The 18,266-nt window shown below is 40.2% G+C and overlaps 1 protein-coding gene across 5 annotated transcripts in view; it reads right to left on the bottom strand.

Moving 5' to 3' along the window:
• Positions 1-2,295: 2,295 nt before the first annotated feature.
• Positions 2,296-18,266, bottom strand: part of ESRRG (estrogen related receptor gamma) — a 516,565-nt gene continuing 500,594 nt past the window's right edge. For 4 of the 5 annotated variants that reach the window (XM_056852765.1, XM_056852766.1, XM_056852764.1 and 1 more), the window contains 2 exons: positions 15,070-15,339; positions 2,296-2,556 (listed from right to left, as the gene is read on the bottom strand). In XM_056852765.1, the coding sequence (XP_056708743.1) occupies positions 2,312-2,556; positions 15,070-15,339 (515 nt within the window). In that variant the 3' untranslated portion in view covers positions 2,296-2,311. The remainder of the gene's footprint in view (positions 2,557-15,069; positions 15,340-18,266) is intronic. The other variant, XM_056852767.1, reaches the window with a different exon arrangement.

Here is an 18,266-nt window from a genome sequence, read left to right as displayed (position 1 = left end):
AATTTCAAGTTATTGGCCATCTGAATGAATCGCTAATGATGATTTATCTAGGATCACACGACAGTCACTTCTCTACTGAGAAAAACACAATCTACAAGAGAATCCCATATAGCTAATGAGAGATACACAGTATTTCTAGCATAAGGTTGATGCTCCATCAACCTGCTGTATTTTGTTTAAAGCACACAAAGTAGCAATAGTTTTGGAAACATGTCTGCACGAATGAAAAAAAAAATAAGGTTTTTGCAACAAACACAGAGCAAGTTAATAACAACATCTGAGAAATGACTGGATGAAAGCTATATTTACAGCGTTTAAAAATTAGACTTATCTATAATCTTGAAATATTCAAAGTTTTATTTCTAAGCTATACATAGGTATTCTATAATAAACCAATACAGAAATTATCCCTTGTTTTGAAAATATTATGATTTCAATCTGTCCATAATGAGTACTTGGTTGGATTTTTTTCCCCAATCTCTTAATTATTACTAGGAAGAACCTTATTACCAGAAGGAATAGAATATACTACTGTAGTCTCCTGAGGAATTTTACATCCAATATTGTCTCTAATTCTACCCTGTGTCTATAAGCACACACCACAAGAATCCAAACACCACAAGAAGAACAAGACAACAGTCTTTGAATGCAACATAAAAAATTCCAAAAAGCACAGCAAACATGAAACATTGAAAAGCTGAACTACATTTCTTTTGTTTGTTAGGATTACAATTTTAATTACATTTGTGTACATAGAATAAGGTTGTTCACATAGTACAGGGAGCAGCTACTAACACTGGTACATTGGTATAGCATTTTATGGAGGTTATTGTTTATTGGTTATTTAGCGACTGTAGTTTTGGGGGGCATCTAATTGGTTTATACATTAGATTACACCTCTTAACAGTCTTAGAAACTGACCGACTTTCATGCTGTGACGACACTGGTTGAAAAAGCAGATATACTTGGTTAGGCTGTTCATTTAAAAAGGCAATCTACCCAGAATAAAAGTTTTATAAATTAATAAATAATGTGTACAAGTGCTAACTTCTTGAATTTGGTCAGATGCTGACTATTCTGATATCTGATTTTACCTTATTGCTAGTGGGGGTGGGTTGGTCTTTCATTAACAAATCTGCAGTTTTGAAAACGAGAAGCCACATCAATAATGAACATGTAGAATTATTAAGATCATGGAACAACTGTATCTTGGTCATATAGAAGTACCTTTCTAACATCTCTTTAGATTTCTACTTGACATGGCATCTTTAGACTACTAAGATATATTGTAGGTGTAATCTAATCCTTTGTTTCAGTTAACACTTAGGTATAAATTGGAGCTCATGCAAAGAAACGGGATGTCTTGGACCAGACTGGCACACAACATAAATTGCATCCGTGATAATATGCACCTTCCCTTTCAACTATTGCTTGAGTAAGATAAATTCCCACGTTAACAAATGGCTGAAAATTGGTAAAGCTGGTAGAAAAAAATCTCCCCTTAGTAAGAAGAACAGAAACGTTTTGTTTAAAAAAATCTTCCTTCAGGATTCATTTGTCCTTCATTAATGTCCGTCATTGTTCAAGCCAGCACAAAAAACAAAAAAATATGCAGTGTTTGTTTATTTATCTTTCCTCTTTAGTATTGCATGAATGAATAAAGCTCAAACTATTCCCTGAAAAAGTTACATCGTATCTAACCTAAGAAATATCTGGAAGACTTGAAAAAACAATTAAGGAATCAAATGGCTGTAACTGATCTAGATGGAAAATGCCATGATAAGCAGCCAATGCATTGTCATTGAAGTCGTCTAATTAGAGGCTGCTCTTGTGAAACCTAATACTGCATTCAGTCAGTTCATCTTGTTGTACTGTACTGCTAGGTACGATGGTTCTCTTTTGATTCCTTTGTCATTGGGGTATTGTGGTTCGTAATAAGTTCACTGGCATCCATATTATGGATTTCCATCCTTTGGCAGGCCTGGCTTCCATTTCTCTTCCATTAGAGACCTCTTTTTAAAAGATTCAGCAGCGAAGAGGGGAGGAAAATAACGGAGAAAAGGAGAAAAAAAATACAAGAACAGGAAAAAAAGAGAGAGATGAAGAAGGAAAGCTGCATCAGATAAGATACAGATTATAAAGAGGTGAAAGCTGCTTCTCAGTCTTGCTGCTAAGTATCAGTGCAGTCATTTTAGTTTCCTTAATTTAAACACTAAAGTTTCTTTGCTGTTCTTTTTTTTTTCTCTTCCTGTTTGTTTTCCCTTTCTTTAAAATTTCAGTGTGTGCAACTGGAAGGCCCAGGATGCTTTAGTCAGACCTTGGCTTCCAGCATTTCCAAAAAAAGTTTGTGCATGGGGACTTTGCCTTCCAGTTTGATGTTGTAGAAATGCTGCACAGCTTTAGTGGAGGTTTGCCTCAGCAGCGGAAGAGTCATCAGCATTTTGCCAGCCCGGCGTGGATCTTCCATATGCTGCCCAGCCTCGTAATCCTGCAGTGCCTCATGTAAGACATCTTGAAGTTTCTGAACGGCTTCAACATCTTCTATGTGCATTGAGTCTGCGAGACAAAAGAAGCAAAAGCAGTTTTCAGTTTCCATGCCAGGAAGCAGGATTATAACGCCAACGCTCTAAACTGTAACTTGCACCGTAATAAGTAATGGCACAATAATTGTTTATGGATTTGCATGGATTTACCCAGCATTTTCTGGGCTCTCTTATGAGTAAGTTAGATAATTACCCACTTATTACCATATTGACCTTCTGGAAAAATGTTTGGGTCTCTGGTGTAATTACAAACATGTAATTGCTTCCTGTAGATGTTCTTGGTTTATATAGATTAAGAGAAATGAGAATTGAAATTTGCATTAATCTGTTTGAAATGTATTTCTTAGATATACAGGAAGCTCATACCATTATGGAGCTGTAAAGCACTTATTCTGCAAGTAAATGGATCATATTTTCAGAAGTCCAAGTCTAAAGAGTTAGGATCAGCAAAGACTGGTACAGTTTGGGCAAGATTTGCTCATACAGAAAAACTAGGGTTGCCAGCTCTGGGTTGGGAAATACCTGGAGATTTTTGGGGCAGAGCCTGAGGAAGGTGGGGTTTGGGAAGGGGAGGGACTTCAATGCCATAGAGTCCAATTGCCAAAGAGGCCATTTTCTCTAGGTGAACTGATCTCTATCGGCTGGGGATCAGTTGTAATAGCAGGAGATCTCCAGTTAGCACCCAGAGGCTGGCAACCCTAAGAAAAACCCAGAGAGTTCTAATTTTGGGCTATCAAGGGGTCTACAGTCGAGACATATGAGGGACATTCAGGATCTCAAATTAAAAGGTATATGTGATAGCAAGTCCTGAGACCTTGGAGTGCTGCAGCTGGTCAGAGTTGAAAGTACAGGGCTAGATGGTCCAATTTTACCTTGTTATATTAAACAACAGCCCTGACCTAGACAGCCCCAGGCTAGCCTGATCTCCTCAGATCTCAGAAGCTAAGCAGGGTTGCCCCTGGCTAGTATTTGGATGGGAAACCACCAAGGAATACAAGGTTTGATGCGCAGAGGCCAGCAATGGCATACCATCTCTGAACGTCTCATGACTTGAAAATCCTATGGGGTTGCCATAAGTCAGCTGTGACTTGATGGCAAAAAAATGTTTTAGCAATAAGATAAGCCTGCCCAGACCAAGGTCTTTGCTATTTCATTAACCAACTCCCAGTTCTTCCTTTTTTACTCCATCAAAAAGGACACTCAAGTCATTCATTTGCCCTCCACCCTGTTTCAGGAGTTAAGTTGCCTCCCCCAGACTTCTGTGACCATGCAGCTCTAGCTCACTTGAACCTAATTAAAGCAAGACCTTGAATTGGTCTCAGAAACAAACAGGCAGTGAGGGAAGGGACCTCAGAATAGGGGTAATACAGTCACAACAGCTGGCACCCAATAACAAAAGGGCTGACACATTTTGCACTAGCTAAAGTTTCCAGATAGTCTTCAAGGGCAGCTCCAGATAGAGCACATTACAGTAATCTAGACTTAAGGTTACTTAAGCATGGATCAGCAAGACTGAATCAGATATCTGTAAATACAGTGTCAGATTCCTAACTAACTGAAGCATAATTCTCTGTCATAGCCACCATTTCTCCAGTAGAAGACCAGGATCCACAAGACTCAGCCTCTTAATAGAGTCTCCCAGCAAAATTTCCACTCCACTGATGGAAGAGAAAACAATCCCATTGAAAGCATCAGCCCTTCCAACCAGCTTCACCTATGTCACCTGGATTCAGCTTTGGTTTGTTTTCCTTGGCCTCTTGACCACTGCATTCATACACTGGACCTGGGCAGAGATGGCCACAATTGGAAGGTTATTAAAGGTGATATATAGCTGAGCATTATAAGCATTAGGGTTGCCAGGTCTCTGTTCACCACTGGAAAAAGGTTTTGAGGGCGGAGCCTGAGAAGGGTGGGGTTTGGGGAGGGGATGGACTTAAATGCCATAGAGTCCAATTGCCAAAGTGGCCATTTTCTCTAGGTGAACTGATCTCTATCAGCTGGAGAAATTTCTCGGATCCTATTCTGAAGCTGCATCACATTGGCTTTCATAGGGTGGCTGCTGTTGACAAGTAGCAAGCAGCCAGGCCTAGTTGGGTCATGCAAGTCAGGTGGTATCAAGTCACCCAGTGGTTGCTACCAGGAGGGCTTGGCCCCAATGTGTCCTCCTTCAATGAGTCCTCAAAGGCCACAACTGCCCTGGAAAAGACCCCTTCCCCTCCTCTGGCCCTTTACTCAGAGAAACTAAGCCTACAATTCTGTGGTTGCTTATAAACAACCACTGAGGGACTCTGTTTCTTAAAGCTACCAGTGCTCCATTTATCATTTGAGGGTTGTTGTTTTTTTAAACCATGTAGATTTCAGATTTTTCTGTAAATTTGGGGTGTTTATCACGTTTGTAGAAAAATCTGTCTTGCCCATTCACAGCTGCAGACACTGGATGTAAGTATTCTCAGGTTTGGCGACTTGGCTATTAGAATATACAAGTAGAAACCTGCAAGGACTTGTAAGAGGCATCTCATTTCCCCCTCCTCAGCAGGGTATAATTCCATAGAGTCCACCCTCCAAAACATTTTCTCCAGGAGAATTGATCTCGATCATCAGGAGATCAGTTGTAATTCTGGGTGTTCTCCAGCTCCCACCTGAAGGCTGACAATCCTAGTTCCCACAGAGGAAATGGATGCTTTGGATGGTGGAGTCTATGGCATTATACCCTTCTGTGGTCCCTCCCTTTCTCAAACCCCACCCTCCCCAGGCTCCACCTCCCAAAGCTCTAGGGATTTTCTAATCTGAAGTTGGCAACCCTATGTCCTTCCCATCCAACAATTAACCTAGCCTTATCTGCCCCTCTATCTTAAGCTTTCCTTCTCACACCCCAGTAGCCAGGAAAACTGTGGTCCAGCAGTGTGGTGCTGGCTGCTGGGCCAGGCCCACTTTCATAGTAGGGAACCCTCAAAGACTTGTGGGGGGGCACCTCACTTTCCCCTGCATCCCCCTCCCCACAGTATATCCTCTTTCACTGCCCCTGGCAACCCCTATATCCCCTTTCCTTTCCCTGCTTCATTCTCTCCTTCTCAGCCAGTCACCAACCATACTGTCATCTGCCTCCCATCTTCAGTTATACTTATTATTTACTTCATTTATACCCCACCTTTCTCCACAATGGAAACCAAAGCAGCTGGCATTATTTTCCTCTCCTCCTTTTTATCCTCACAACAACCCTGTGAGGTTGTGAGGACCCTGTCCCCTCCTCCAGCTGAGACCTTTTAGATAGTGGGGTTCCCCTCTTATTCTGGACTTAGTTGTTTTAATAGGCACCCCCGCTTGCAGCCTAAGTGCCAGGGGATCAGAAACTTGGGGAGTCTCATAAAGGTACCTGGGTTCAGCCATGACATTGGCAATTTCCAGGAATGAAGAGGAAGGGTGATGCTGCAAGGAAAGCAGAACAAGTGCAATCCCACCCACCCCCTGCTCAATGGCATATCCATTTCAGTAACAAAATACTTTTTAACACTGGAGACATCACCCAATATCCTGACACCCCCAGACGTGTCTGCCCAGCCCAAGGACTTTGCTATTTCATTAACCATCTCCCAGTTCTTCCTTTTTTTTTTTTTTTTTAACTCAACCAAGAAGGGTACTCAAGTCATTCATTTGCCCTCCACTCCATTTCAGGAGTTATGTTGCCTCCTCCAGACGTCTGTGTCCATTCACCTCTAGCTCACTTGAACCTAATTAAAGTATGTTAATCATCTTGCCTCAGCCAGGCTCTTTTGTGCCCATCCAGATAGCCCTAATCAAGGTATTTTCCCAATTTTTTCCCACTGAAGTTCGACAGCAGTTCACTTTAAACCAGCTAGTGAGATTTAAACTTTTTATCTTGACCCAATCCAAAGTCAACCGACTTGGCTATTGTTATAGAGATGATGGTTCTCTTTACCCATCGGAGACAGAGATCCTCCACTAGCACCACTAAAACCATCCCAAGTACAGTCCTGAAGCCTGACTGAACAGAATCAAGGGCAGATGTCTCATCCAGGTATTTCTGGAGCTGCTTTGCTACTACCCATTCAGTAACTTTCCCCCTTTTAAACAAACATGTGGAGAATATCTCCTGAATGAAGCTGAGACAACTAAGAGGTTAACAAGGCAACAGGGTTGTTATTTACAAAATAAATGAGCAAGCTGAAAAGAAAAGAAAGACCTTACAGTTCCCGTTCTGAAGGAGGCACTTAATTATATACAAGTTTGGATCATTCGGCACATTTTATTGATTCTGATGACAGTTTATCTGTTATTACACATAATAGAGTCCTATGGGGGTTCTACATGTTTAATAAATCTGGTTTGCAGTGAACGCATGTCTTATGAAGCATGTAGTTACAAGATGATGCATACATTATGAAGATTTACTCTCCTGTACAGAAGTGTACACCTTTTAAAATTAAGTAGAAAAACAATAATAAGGAGGGACAGAGATGCAACATCGCAGATCCAAATTTTAAAGCGGGTTCGAGTCCACCACCTTTTTCCACTGGCAAGAAAAGGAAGAAGGGGTCCCCACCAGCACAGCTATGTTTGGGATCATGGGAGCTACATCAATGAAAGTCACATGGAACAGTCTATAATGAGGGGAAATGTCCAAGACTGAGCAAAAAAGATTAGATCTAACCCAAGGAAAGGGAAATTTCACAACGCTCATTTTCGAACATTCTCCCCATTATCATCAGCCCTGAATTTGTGCCTAATAATGACGATATTAGAGGATGCTAAAGTATTTAAAGCAAAAAAAGAAAACAGGTAGAAAGAGGTTAGCAATTGGACATACCAAAAGGGAGATAGCTGAACACTATAAAATAGGGGAGAGAACGGTACTGGGAAGCAGCTCATGATCTCAACTTCACAGGGAATACTTTGAGCTGCCTGATACTTCAGGAAGTACAATATTGAACCGATAATACACAGGTCTCAGAACAGGCCAACCTAACATCCAGGATCCTCCATCACCTCCTGTACTACTGGCCTCCTGAGCTGCTGTTATTAAAGTCCTACCCAAGTATTTTTAGAAGTGGGTAGGGCCAGGTGGGGCTTTGACATCCTGTTAAATACAGCTCATGCCTGAAATGTTGAAGAGTTACTATTAGAGTTATGCATAACCTCACTCCCTGACATTTTGTAATTGGCTTCGCCTCCTGCAACAGCCATTTTGTTGTTGTGTCCACCAGCCTGTGTTGGAATTCCAAAGGTGCCCTCGGGCTCAAAAAGTCTGTGGACACCTGTTCTAAATGGAATCAGACTTGGAACATCAATTAGCATTGCTTGACATGTTTAAAATTCAGCATGTCTGCACCCTTTGAAGTATTTACTTAAGAGACCTATTATCCTATTATGAGCTCTATCAGATAACCTGAATGAGTCACCTGCTATATATATAGGAAGAGGGCTGTTTTGAAAAATGGCAAAGTAGTGCTTGATCTCTACCCCATACCTACAACGTTATCTATATTTCATTTTCATTACTAAAGCCAAGTATAATAATAAAACAAAATTTTATTAAGCTCAGAATCAATATATTGAAAACCTAGTTACAATATATTGCATAGGTATGTGGCAATATCTATCACATTTCAATTCTGTCCATCTTCCAAGGAACATAGGGTGGTGTATATTTTATCCTTGCAAAAAAACAACAACCCACCTATGGGACACGTCAATCTGAGTGAGAGCAACTTGCTGAAGATCATCAAGTGAACTTCATGGACGAGTGACATTCTGAACACAACCCCACACTAAGAAAAGATCTTGGGTTACCAGGTATAGCAACAAATGAGTTGTCCCTAGCAAGCCCAAATTTCAAGTGACATTGCCTCACAAAAACACTAGAGAACACATTTCAGACACCTTCTTTACAGATATAAATTAAGGTTTTTTTTCTCACTTCCCTTTCTTGTAAACTTGTCCTCTCATCACTGTGGCTCAGTCCACCCTACATGACAAAGAAAATGATGTTTCTTGAAGTTTGTAGATGTTTCCTATGGGCCTGAATGTCAAGTAATGTTCCTCTCCACAGGGCTTGAAAGAAAACACCTTGTTAAAAGGGGGGGCAGGTGTGTGTGTGAAAAAGCAATAGCAGTTCTGATGCTGGAAAGTGCAGAGAGAGAACCACTGATGTGTGGGCTGAGGTATTTTGGGGTTGCAGGCTCTTCCTCCCTCTCTCTCAGCATCTCATACGGAGTACTAGATCTGCATCCTTGAAGGAATGCATCTGTGCCACTTCTTCTGATCTACTTGTATATTTGTGAATAAAACAAATACTACAAAAACATCTTCAGATTCGAGCAATCTGCTGTCCAAAGGGAACCAAACCAGGTAAGTACTAGTCCCTGGAACTTCGCATCACTCACGAGAATTGGGGAGCACATAACAATCTGAATGTATCAAATCTGACAAACTGTCAAAATTTGCAGCAGATTTAGCCTGGGGGCAATACTAGGTACTATGGGGCACACCCTGGTCATATCTAGATTAGATTACTGCAATACATGGAACTGCCCCTGAAAAATGATCGGAAACTTCAGTTGGTACAGAATGCTGCAGCCAAGACTATGACTGGAGTGGGCAATAGGGATCATATCATATGACTGGCTCCCAATCTGTTTCAAGGTGCTAGTGCTGACCTAGTGCTGACCTATAAAGCTTGGGACCAGCATACCTAAACGACTGCCTACTCTCTTATGAACCTACAGATCTGATGTAGTCATATTCTGAGGGCCTGCTTTGGATACCCTTACTTTCTGAGATTACATGGGTGGCAACCTGGGAGAGGGCCTTCTTGGTTGTGGCACCAAAACTCTGGAACTCTCTGCCCTGAGAGACTCATCTGTCCCCTTCTGTTGCCATCTTATATCAGTGAGTGAAGACATGTCTGGCATTCTCTCAGTGATCCCTCCTTCCTGACTGATGTTTTAATTGTTGTTTTGAAATATTTTTCATGTGTATTTTAGCTTGGTTCTTGGTTTTAATTTTTAATGATGTGTGTGCATTTGGTTTTAACAGGTTTTAAGACCTGTTTTATTGTGTATTTTTTAATGTTACCTGCCTTGGTGGCCTTGATGAAGTCAGAAATGTGGGGTATCAACTTTGTACATAAATGAATAAAATACAAACATGTGTGACACCCCATCTCTCCTAATATTTTATTAAGCTTATTGTAATTTTTCTGACTTTTCACAAGATTTCTGCAGTTCTTTCCCTGAGCAGATCCCTACAAATATGCTTCACATTTGTCTTGAAGCAAAACATAACAGTCTCAAATAAGGTGCTTTCTTCACCTGTAAGGAATGCAGGCACAAAAAAGGGGCTTTGGGAGTTCAAAGGGTGCATAAAAACAGGACAGTCTGCAACTTGAATATATCATTTAAAATCAGAGAATTGTGATGAAGTAGAAAATCAGCATATAAATGGATAATTAAAGGAGAACATTATGAAAGAGGGCTGATACGCAGAGATTATTCAGTTGCATGGAGTGAAGTCTGGCTCATATCCGCACCAATATGATCTAAAAATACCATGAAAGTTGCACTCTCACAACTGCTTCTTACTATAGAAAGAATAGTTTGGACACAGAGATTTAATTCACTTCACATTTGGAACAGACTGTTAGATTAAAATATCAAGATGCAAAGATTCTTTCTAATACCCAAGCCTTGCACTAGCTGTATTACTACTAGATATCAAAGGTAGCAGTGGTATCTCCCCCTCCCCTAGATCTACACAAGGAAATTTGTGGGCCAAGGTGATGATTCTCTTCTTACCAGTAACTGAAGATGGACAGGATGGTGTACCATCATTGCCTTAATTGGAGGCTCCTTCACAGGTGGTCTGGTATAGCACAAGCCTGCTTTTAAACTCCTATCAGTAGATAAAAGGAAGAGCTTCCATTTTGACTATCATGGTGGCTGAAGAACAGGGAGAACCGTTGTCCCACTTCAGCAAACAAAGAGATTGGCTAAGCTGTGACCCGTCTGAGAAATAGTTCTTGCAATTGTTATGGCTTCTAACAGGTTATATCAATGGCTTATATTGCCCTCAGAGGCCACTGAAGAAGCTTGAGAGCATAGCATGATATTCACATGCTTGGTGGCAGGTAAAGAGCAAGAGCCCTCTCTGAGAGCCTTGCAGTCACCAGCCAGATATAAGGACACTTTAAATTGCATCCTAATTTGTCACCAGCCATGGTGGTCTTTACACTTTGGAGCTGGCCTTCTCTAACTTGTTTGTACTTCATGATAGAAACTGAAGGCAGCAGACATACAGTCAACGTTTTCCAAATGTTGAAGATAACAGAAACTGGATATGGTCCTTGAAAAGCAGCAAAGAGACTGGAGATAAGAAAAGACCAAAAATTGGATCCTATGAACCAGATCCTGCAAACTGGAAGCAGATCTTCTACAACCTTCCTCTTCTCAAACCAGTCCCCTCTGACCCACAGAATGGTACTATCAAGGGCTGGGAAGACCTTCTAAAAAAATCCAAGTGGCACTCGATAGAAGCTGCCTTTGGCAAGGAGGATGGTGTGAAATTGCCCCTTCTCTTGTCAGCAAAATTTCTGTTGGTGTAACAGAGAGGATAATTTCACCCAGTTTCCAGCCTCAAACTTTTGGTTGGCCTGACCCACAAACTTAGGCAGCATCTTAATCTTTTTACCACTCTGACAGCTCAGCAGAAGCAGCAGCTGCTGTGTTGCCCTGCTGTATATGGCACTTGGCTGTCACTAATTCAACCAATCAGTACTGCGGCTTGCTGATTCAGTGGTTGTAAGGAGACACAAGGAATCATTTCTGTACGTAACCTCAACTTCTGTCCTGGCTCCTGGGCCTGAGCAAGGTCTCAAGAGACCAAGCTGCTGTCTCTTGCCTCATTACCCCCAGAGCCTGCCTACTTACACTAACCAGTCTCATAACTATCTGCCCTAGCAGCCTCTGTTGTCTTTGTCAGAGTGCCTTCCACAATCCATTTCGAATCACTGAGCCTTTAGGTTAATTTTTCTCCCCTTTAGATCACTTACAGCCTGCCAGTTTAATGCTTTTTAAACTTGTCAGCTTTCTAAGGCATTGTTTCCATAGAAATTTTCCCCATTTTGGTGTTACAACCAGCTTTTCAAGGGTTCCATTAGCAAGAGAAGTAATAATGGATCAGGGGCGCAAAAAAGTATCTGAGAGTCTCAGACACTTGAACTGATTGTGGATGCAAAGGTTTTTTTTCCCGCCTGAAAGTAGAAACTGCTGCTGTTGTTGTTTTATGAAATAATTAATAAAACCTATACACTTGCATCCTTCCATTTGGCATTTCCCAATCAATACCTAGGAGCACTTAGTAACAGCATGAAGAAACATATCAAATATCATTTATTATGCTGAAAACAATTCAGTTGCCTGTATGTCTGAAGTAATCAGTACATACAAGCTTTGGAAAATATTCAGAGACTTTTTTTCCTTTGTGAGTAAACAAAGAACTCATTGGTGCAAAATTGTTTTCTGTGCTGCAGTTTAGTTTTTCCTCCAGGATCAAGATCCTATATTACACAGCCAAACTTCACCCCCCAATATTTTTTTGGGCTGTGTAAGGCACTGGCAAACCACCCCATAAACAAAGTCTGCCTTGGTAATGTCGGGATGTGACGTCACCCCATGGGTCAGGAATGACCCGGTGCTTGCACAGGGGACCTTTACCTTTACCTTTTTTAAGCTCAACAACTGCCATTTTTAAAAGTGGCATACTAAGAGCAAGAGGTGTTAACAAAACAGTGGTTTACTGATGATTACTTATGTCTGTGTTTGTTTATATATTACTTTTCCACTCAAATGTTTTCAAAGCAACTTGGTGGTGGTGAAAAGTGCCGCCAAGTTAAAGTCGACTTAGGGTGATCCCATAGGGTTTTCAATGCAAGAAACATTTGAGGTGATTTGCCATTGTCTGCCTCTGTGTTGTAACCCTCCACTTCCTTGGTGGTCTCCCATTCAATTACTAACCAGGGCCAAATCATGCTTAGTTTCTGAGATCTGACAAGATCAGGCTGACCTGGGCCATCCAGGTGAGGGCCCAAAGCAACTTACACAAAAAATATAAAACAAAATTTACAAACTGACATAAAAGAGAAAATATGAGCATTCTTGTGAATGGAGCTGAGCCTGAGCAGGATGGAGAGGTGCCTGGTTTTTTGTGACTCTTCTTCAGTCAAGGGCAAAAATCTATTTTCCAAGAAGCAAAGAAGGACGTTGCTATGATTTCAGATCCTAGGATTGCTGAGAATGCTTACCCTCGTGCTAAGAAGCAATGGGCTTCAGAAAAGATGGCATATTGGGATGTACTGGAAAAGTATCAAGCCCCCAGTAGCCAGGCAGACTGGTTTCAAAAGCCAGGGAAGGGTAGCTGCATCTTGCCCCTCTCCTGGACATTACTTTTATCTGACTTTTCAGGTGAGCAGGAGGTGCCAGAAAAGGTTGGGGACAGAAGTCTTCCTGAGAATACATCTGAATCTCTTTATCCCGATCTGATCTGATCTGCTTGACTGCCCTGCAGATACCTATCAGCTCTCTGTTTCAAGAGTGGACTGACTGGAGTTAAAGAGCCAGTGGTTCTCTGCCCATGTTAGTGTAGACCGGTCCTGTATGTTTATCCTTGGGTTGAACCAAGAAGGAGAGAGGCACCAAAGTTACCATTAAATCAGTTCACCGATTTAGAGCACAAAAGAGCATTAATTATTATTGAATCAAGCCAGATGTTTATGCTAAGCTGATAATTTCAATGAATGTCATATTAAATCTCTGCAGGTCAGACTGAAATAATGTCTCTGCCACCTCCAAATATGCAGATGTAAGCTGCTTAAGAAAATGTTTTAAAAATAATGTTTTTATATAATTTGTACTTGATTTCTAGCTTTGTAGATATCTCACTTTATCAGTAACTATAAATGATTGTGACAATAGCAGGGACATAATATATTGGTTAATTGTTTTATCCTGCTTAAAGCAAAATTCTCGTTACAAATAAAATGATTTTGCAAACAAAAGAACTTGTAATGAGTATCAGACCTATATTACGTATTATAACAAAACCTGCATTCATTTACCTCCATAGGGGATGAAACTTATATTTATTAAAAGTGATGCTTTGTTTTGCATTTTTGGGGAAGAATTAAAGCCCCAATTAAAAATGTAAAATGCTAGATCCCATTATGAAGACAAATAGGAAAGTACAACTTCATTGTTGAAAACAATTTTCCTCCTATCAATCCGAGGATTCATGCATCAATATTGAAGATGAACTGTTAATTACAAAATCAATTAAAAATTATTTCTAAAAACAGTCACGCGCCCTAGCTCTCGGGGGGGCAATTTGGGCAGAAGGTCTCATCTCACTAGGACCGCGCCAAATCACAAGTCGTCATCCACAAGTAAGCAAAAGCAATCTGGTTTTTCATTTTTCAGCGCGGCTGAGCCCAGCCTGAGATTGATCGTCACATATGGCCCCAGAAAACAAACTGTCAATACCTTGAATGCTGCAGAATTTGAACAAATAGCCGTCCACCCATTCAAGCCACTCATTGCATCCCATTTAACAGATTTTATTGACAGTTTCCTTCTTGTAATTAAAGGGAAAACTACTGGCCAGCAACCAAGATAAAGTTCAAAGATAGGGTCAAAACAAAAGCAGATGGAGGGGCACGGTGTGACTGTCAATGGTACATAGCATCAGAGCATGTTATTGACACACAGGTATCTAATGATCGGCACGTCATTAAAGAGGGATCTATCATGAACTTTATGCAAATGCTAAAAGGGACTTAAGACCACAATAAAGCATTAGGGAGGCACAAAAGAAAAAAACAACAAAGAACAAACGATTTTTACTTATCAGACAGTAGCTCACTGCTTCAGCACTTTTAAGTTCAAATGCAGAGAAGAAACCTTCCTTGATTTCTTAACCCTTTCCAAACAAGTAATATCTATCAGTTAAATATCAACCATAAAAATCAAACTTGTATGGTGAAGAAGATACCCTGTAAGATTAAACAGTGATTTGCTCCTTTCCCTGATAAAACCTGAGTTCACCTTGCTTACTGAGTTCACCATGTTTAGTAGCTGGATTGAAGTAGATCATATATTACGTTTAGTCATGGTCCCATCCATTCTATTGGGATTTAGTGAACTGATTAGACTTATCTGGATTATGAAGTGGATTTAGCAGAGCAACATTTATGTTTATTGAAAAGCATTGTTGCTTTTAATACAGTCCAAATTTCTGGCGTCTTTTAACCAAATTAGAAACCCGTGAAGCAAATGGCTATAACCATAACGATCTTCCCTTAATTTGAACTACCTTGCGTCTAGCTGCTCAGCATCATCCTGCGGTAATATGATTAAAAATTACTTATTCCTAGTTTCTTGTTTAGAAACCATCATGCAGAAGGTATTAGGGGAAAGGGGGGGGGGGTAAATGACATGTGCCATCATGCCAATCTGCCAACCTGAATTAGCAAGCGCGATAGCTTTGAGGGTGACAAACTCTTCCTTCTCCAACTTCATGCTCTTGTACTTTTTTACCAGTTGCAGGATGGCATTGTTGAGGTCAAGAAGGCCTGCTAATTTGGACTGATCTTCATCCATAATATAATCTTCAGCATAGACAAGCTCATCCTCAAAAGAAAGTGATCTGTATACGACTCCCAGAATCAAAATCTCCATCCAAGCACTTTGCAGAAGGCTCATCTGGTCAGCAAGCGATAAAGTGGAAAATCCTAAACCAGGAGGAAAAGTACACAGAAAAATAATTAAAAATGGTCCAGGGTCATCATAATTCTGCACTATAATGTTCCTTTTCTGCTTGTTGCATTATGTAAGTTATAAATCTGTATGTATGTACTGTACTCTTCTTGATTGTCAAATATTCACAAAAATGTCATAGAATACATGTAAATGTATATGTCTTTTGTGTTAATTTAATCAGGGGGGGGGGAGTTCATAGCAACATAGAAGGACCCACATTTCTTCCTATCTGGAATAGAGAAATATGCATTCTGGCATCTAGGAATTTTGACCCAGTGGCTTTGAAGTTGCAGTTTGACAATATTCATCATAGCTAAGTAAAAGAAATATCAGTGATGCCAGGTTCTGTTTTAGAAATGGTAGAGAGATTTCGAAAGAAAAATGAAAACATTTCCGCAGGAGAAGAGTCAGTACCTTAATAGAATTAAGGTGATGATCACAACAAGCAAAGTGCTTTTTGAACTTCAACCTCAGCAGAAACTGAAGCAAGACCTACCCTCTTCAGAGAAGACACTAATTACTTCTGTAATGGCTTCTGCATGTACTACAGTTGCTGAAATAACAGGATGGCACATTAAAGTGCCAAGTGAATAGTAATCACACCATCATTTTTGAGAGAGAAAAAGAGAGAAAGAGAGTGGAAATTTAATAATGCTTCTTAATGAATTTAAGTTTTGCTTTTGTTCCCCTCCCCTGCCTTCCTAATAGGATCACAAAGGGCAAACATTTTCACTGTCATACCTTTTCAGGCTCCTGTTTACAGTAGCTGTTAATTTATTATCTCCAACTGCTAATATCCCCCAATCACATAAGACACCACTGAACACTGGGAGAAGAAGCAAGGATTTCCTGGCCTGTTGGTGAAACACTGCGGTTTGCCAATTGGCACCAGCCACCACAAGTACTTAATAAAATCATCAAAGGGGATTAGTCAAGCTTTTCTTAAGGGGGTCTTAAAGACACGGCTCAGGCTTTCAGTTAGTTGTTTATGGAGCTGCTTACATGTTCTTTGACAAGGATCCTGCAGGAAGAACAGTCTGCTTTTGCTGCTCCTTTAGCTTTAAATACATTTCCCTCCTCTTTCAAAGGCCCCAAGCCTTAGGACAGAATAATGTGAAATGAAAAACAAAAGGGAGGGGGGAGGCACCACTACCTTAGGCATCAAATTAGATTCAAACCACCGTACCACTTAGAATCAAACCTACTAAAATCAAACAAAATTAACAGAGAAATGCTTATATCCCTCAACTTTTTTTTGTTTTGTTAATTCTTTATTATCTTAATGTCGTGCTTTTGTGCCCTTGGGGGTGGATATTTTAATTCCTTCAAAACAAGACTAACTCAATTTTCACATAGTAAAAAAAAAGAACCTCTCAAAAAGATGATAGTGGGTAACTTAACAGCGCTCACTGGAAATGGAAGGAAATGGAACAGAAATAATAATTTGAAAGGGTCTAAAGAGGAATGTGTATTTTCAATTAGCTCCAGCGTTTCTGTCTTTTTCCTCTCTCAAGAACCAGTTTTTCTGCTACAGCAGATGGACAGAAAAAGTAGCCTGCAGCAGTGTCCTGTGACGGCCCCAGTCTCCCTCCCAGACACTGCTGTTAGTAAATAGATTTACACATTCTCCAATCTCCACACATCTTTCTGCCGAATAATTAAAAGGAGGATGATTAGTTTATTGAGTGGAAGGAGGAACTTTTTTATTGAGGTCCGTCCACGATTTTTATCAGGGCCAGCACTTTTACGGTTGTCATGAGGGTGCAGGCATCCAATTTTTCTTATCTGCCTGATTAATACAAACGCTGTTTCAGGACGCATTAATTAACAGATACAAATCTACGTTCTCATGGAAGGATCAATACAGAGAAGAAAAGAGGCATCAATGTGAATTTAGTGCTGATGATGGAGAAGGCACTCTATTGACATTTACGTGCACGGAAACTTTAAAGTTGCCGCACAGCCCCTTTGTCCCTAAGATTTACAAGGTAACAATTTTTAACTATAACAATGTTTCCCACACTTCTGAGGCGTCTAATTAAGCAAAAGGCAATAAAATCCCTCTTGATCACAAAAGAAGTTTAATTTGCAAGCATTTTCGTTTCTATTTTTTTCCTCTGAGAAGGCTCCTAACTTCCTCCTTTTATTTACGCACCTTTTATGTATTTTTTAAAAAAATTACAGTGTGGTAACACAATGACAGTAGGAGACAATGGAGAGGAACATTCCAAACCAGGGCACCATACGATATATTTATAAGGGATGAATACTTTATATTTATAAGGGATATTTCTCTCTGTGTTCTCCACAGTACTTTAATTCCATGGGTTTTTACAAGATAGCTTCATTTTTTCCCCACAGGTAACTCTTAGTACCTGAGTAGGAGTAGGGCATATAAATAACAAATTTTGAAATCACCCTTGGGGACGGGACACCCTTGGGGACCTTTTTTAGAACATTCATTTGAAAATTATCTTCATAATGTCCCATATCAATTCCATACACAGCAAAGGACAAAAGGCAGAATTCTCAGTATATTTATTTTGCCCAGCACATTCAGCATAGTCGTCAACAAAACACTGAACAGAAATAGGCAGCTGATTAGTGATACAAGTAAAACAACAATTTTGTAATTGTGTATAAAAGGGTCACAGTATTTGATGTTCTAGTTTGCAAGGGCCTAAAACTTGTTTGTTAATTGTTTAGTTACTTGATTGTTCCGTTACTTTTTTGTTCAAAATATTTCTGGTAATCAAGATACTTTCATAGACTGTACAGAGATGTGAATGCAAATGATAATGTCTACATTGATAACGAAACCCAGGTGATCACAAAAGTGGACAAGCTTTCTTGAAGAAATAAGCCATAATAATAAACCACTGTAATTTACCATGCTGGG

Source organism: Euleptes europaea, chromosome 7 (genome assembly GCF_029931775.1).
Source record: "Euleptes europaea isolate rEulEur1 chromosome 7, rEulEur1.hap1, whole genome shotgun sequence".
Classification (NCBI taxonomy): domain Eukaryota; kingdom Metazoa; phylum Chordata; class Lepidosauria; order Squamata; family Sphaerodactylidae; genus Euleptes; species Euleptes europaea.
The sequence above is the reverse complement of the archived record's forward strand: the minus strand, read 5'-3'. Positions and strand labels throughout refer to the sequence as shown.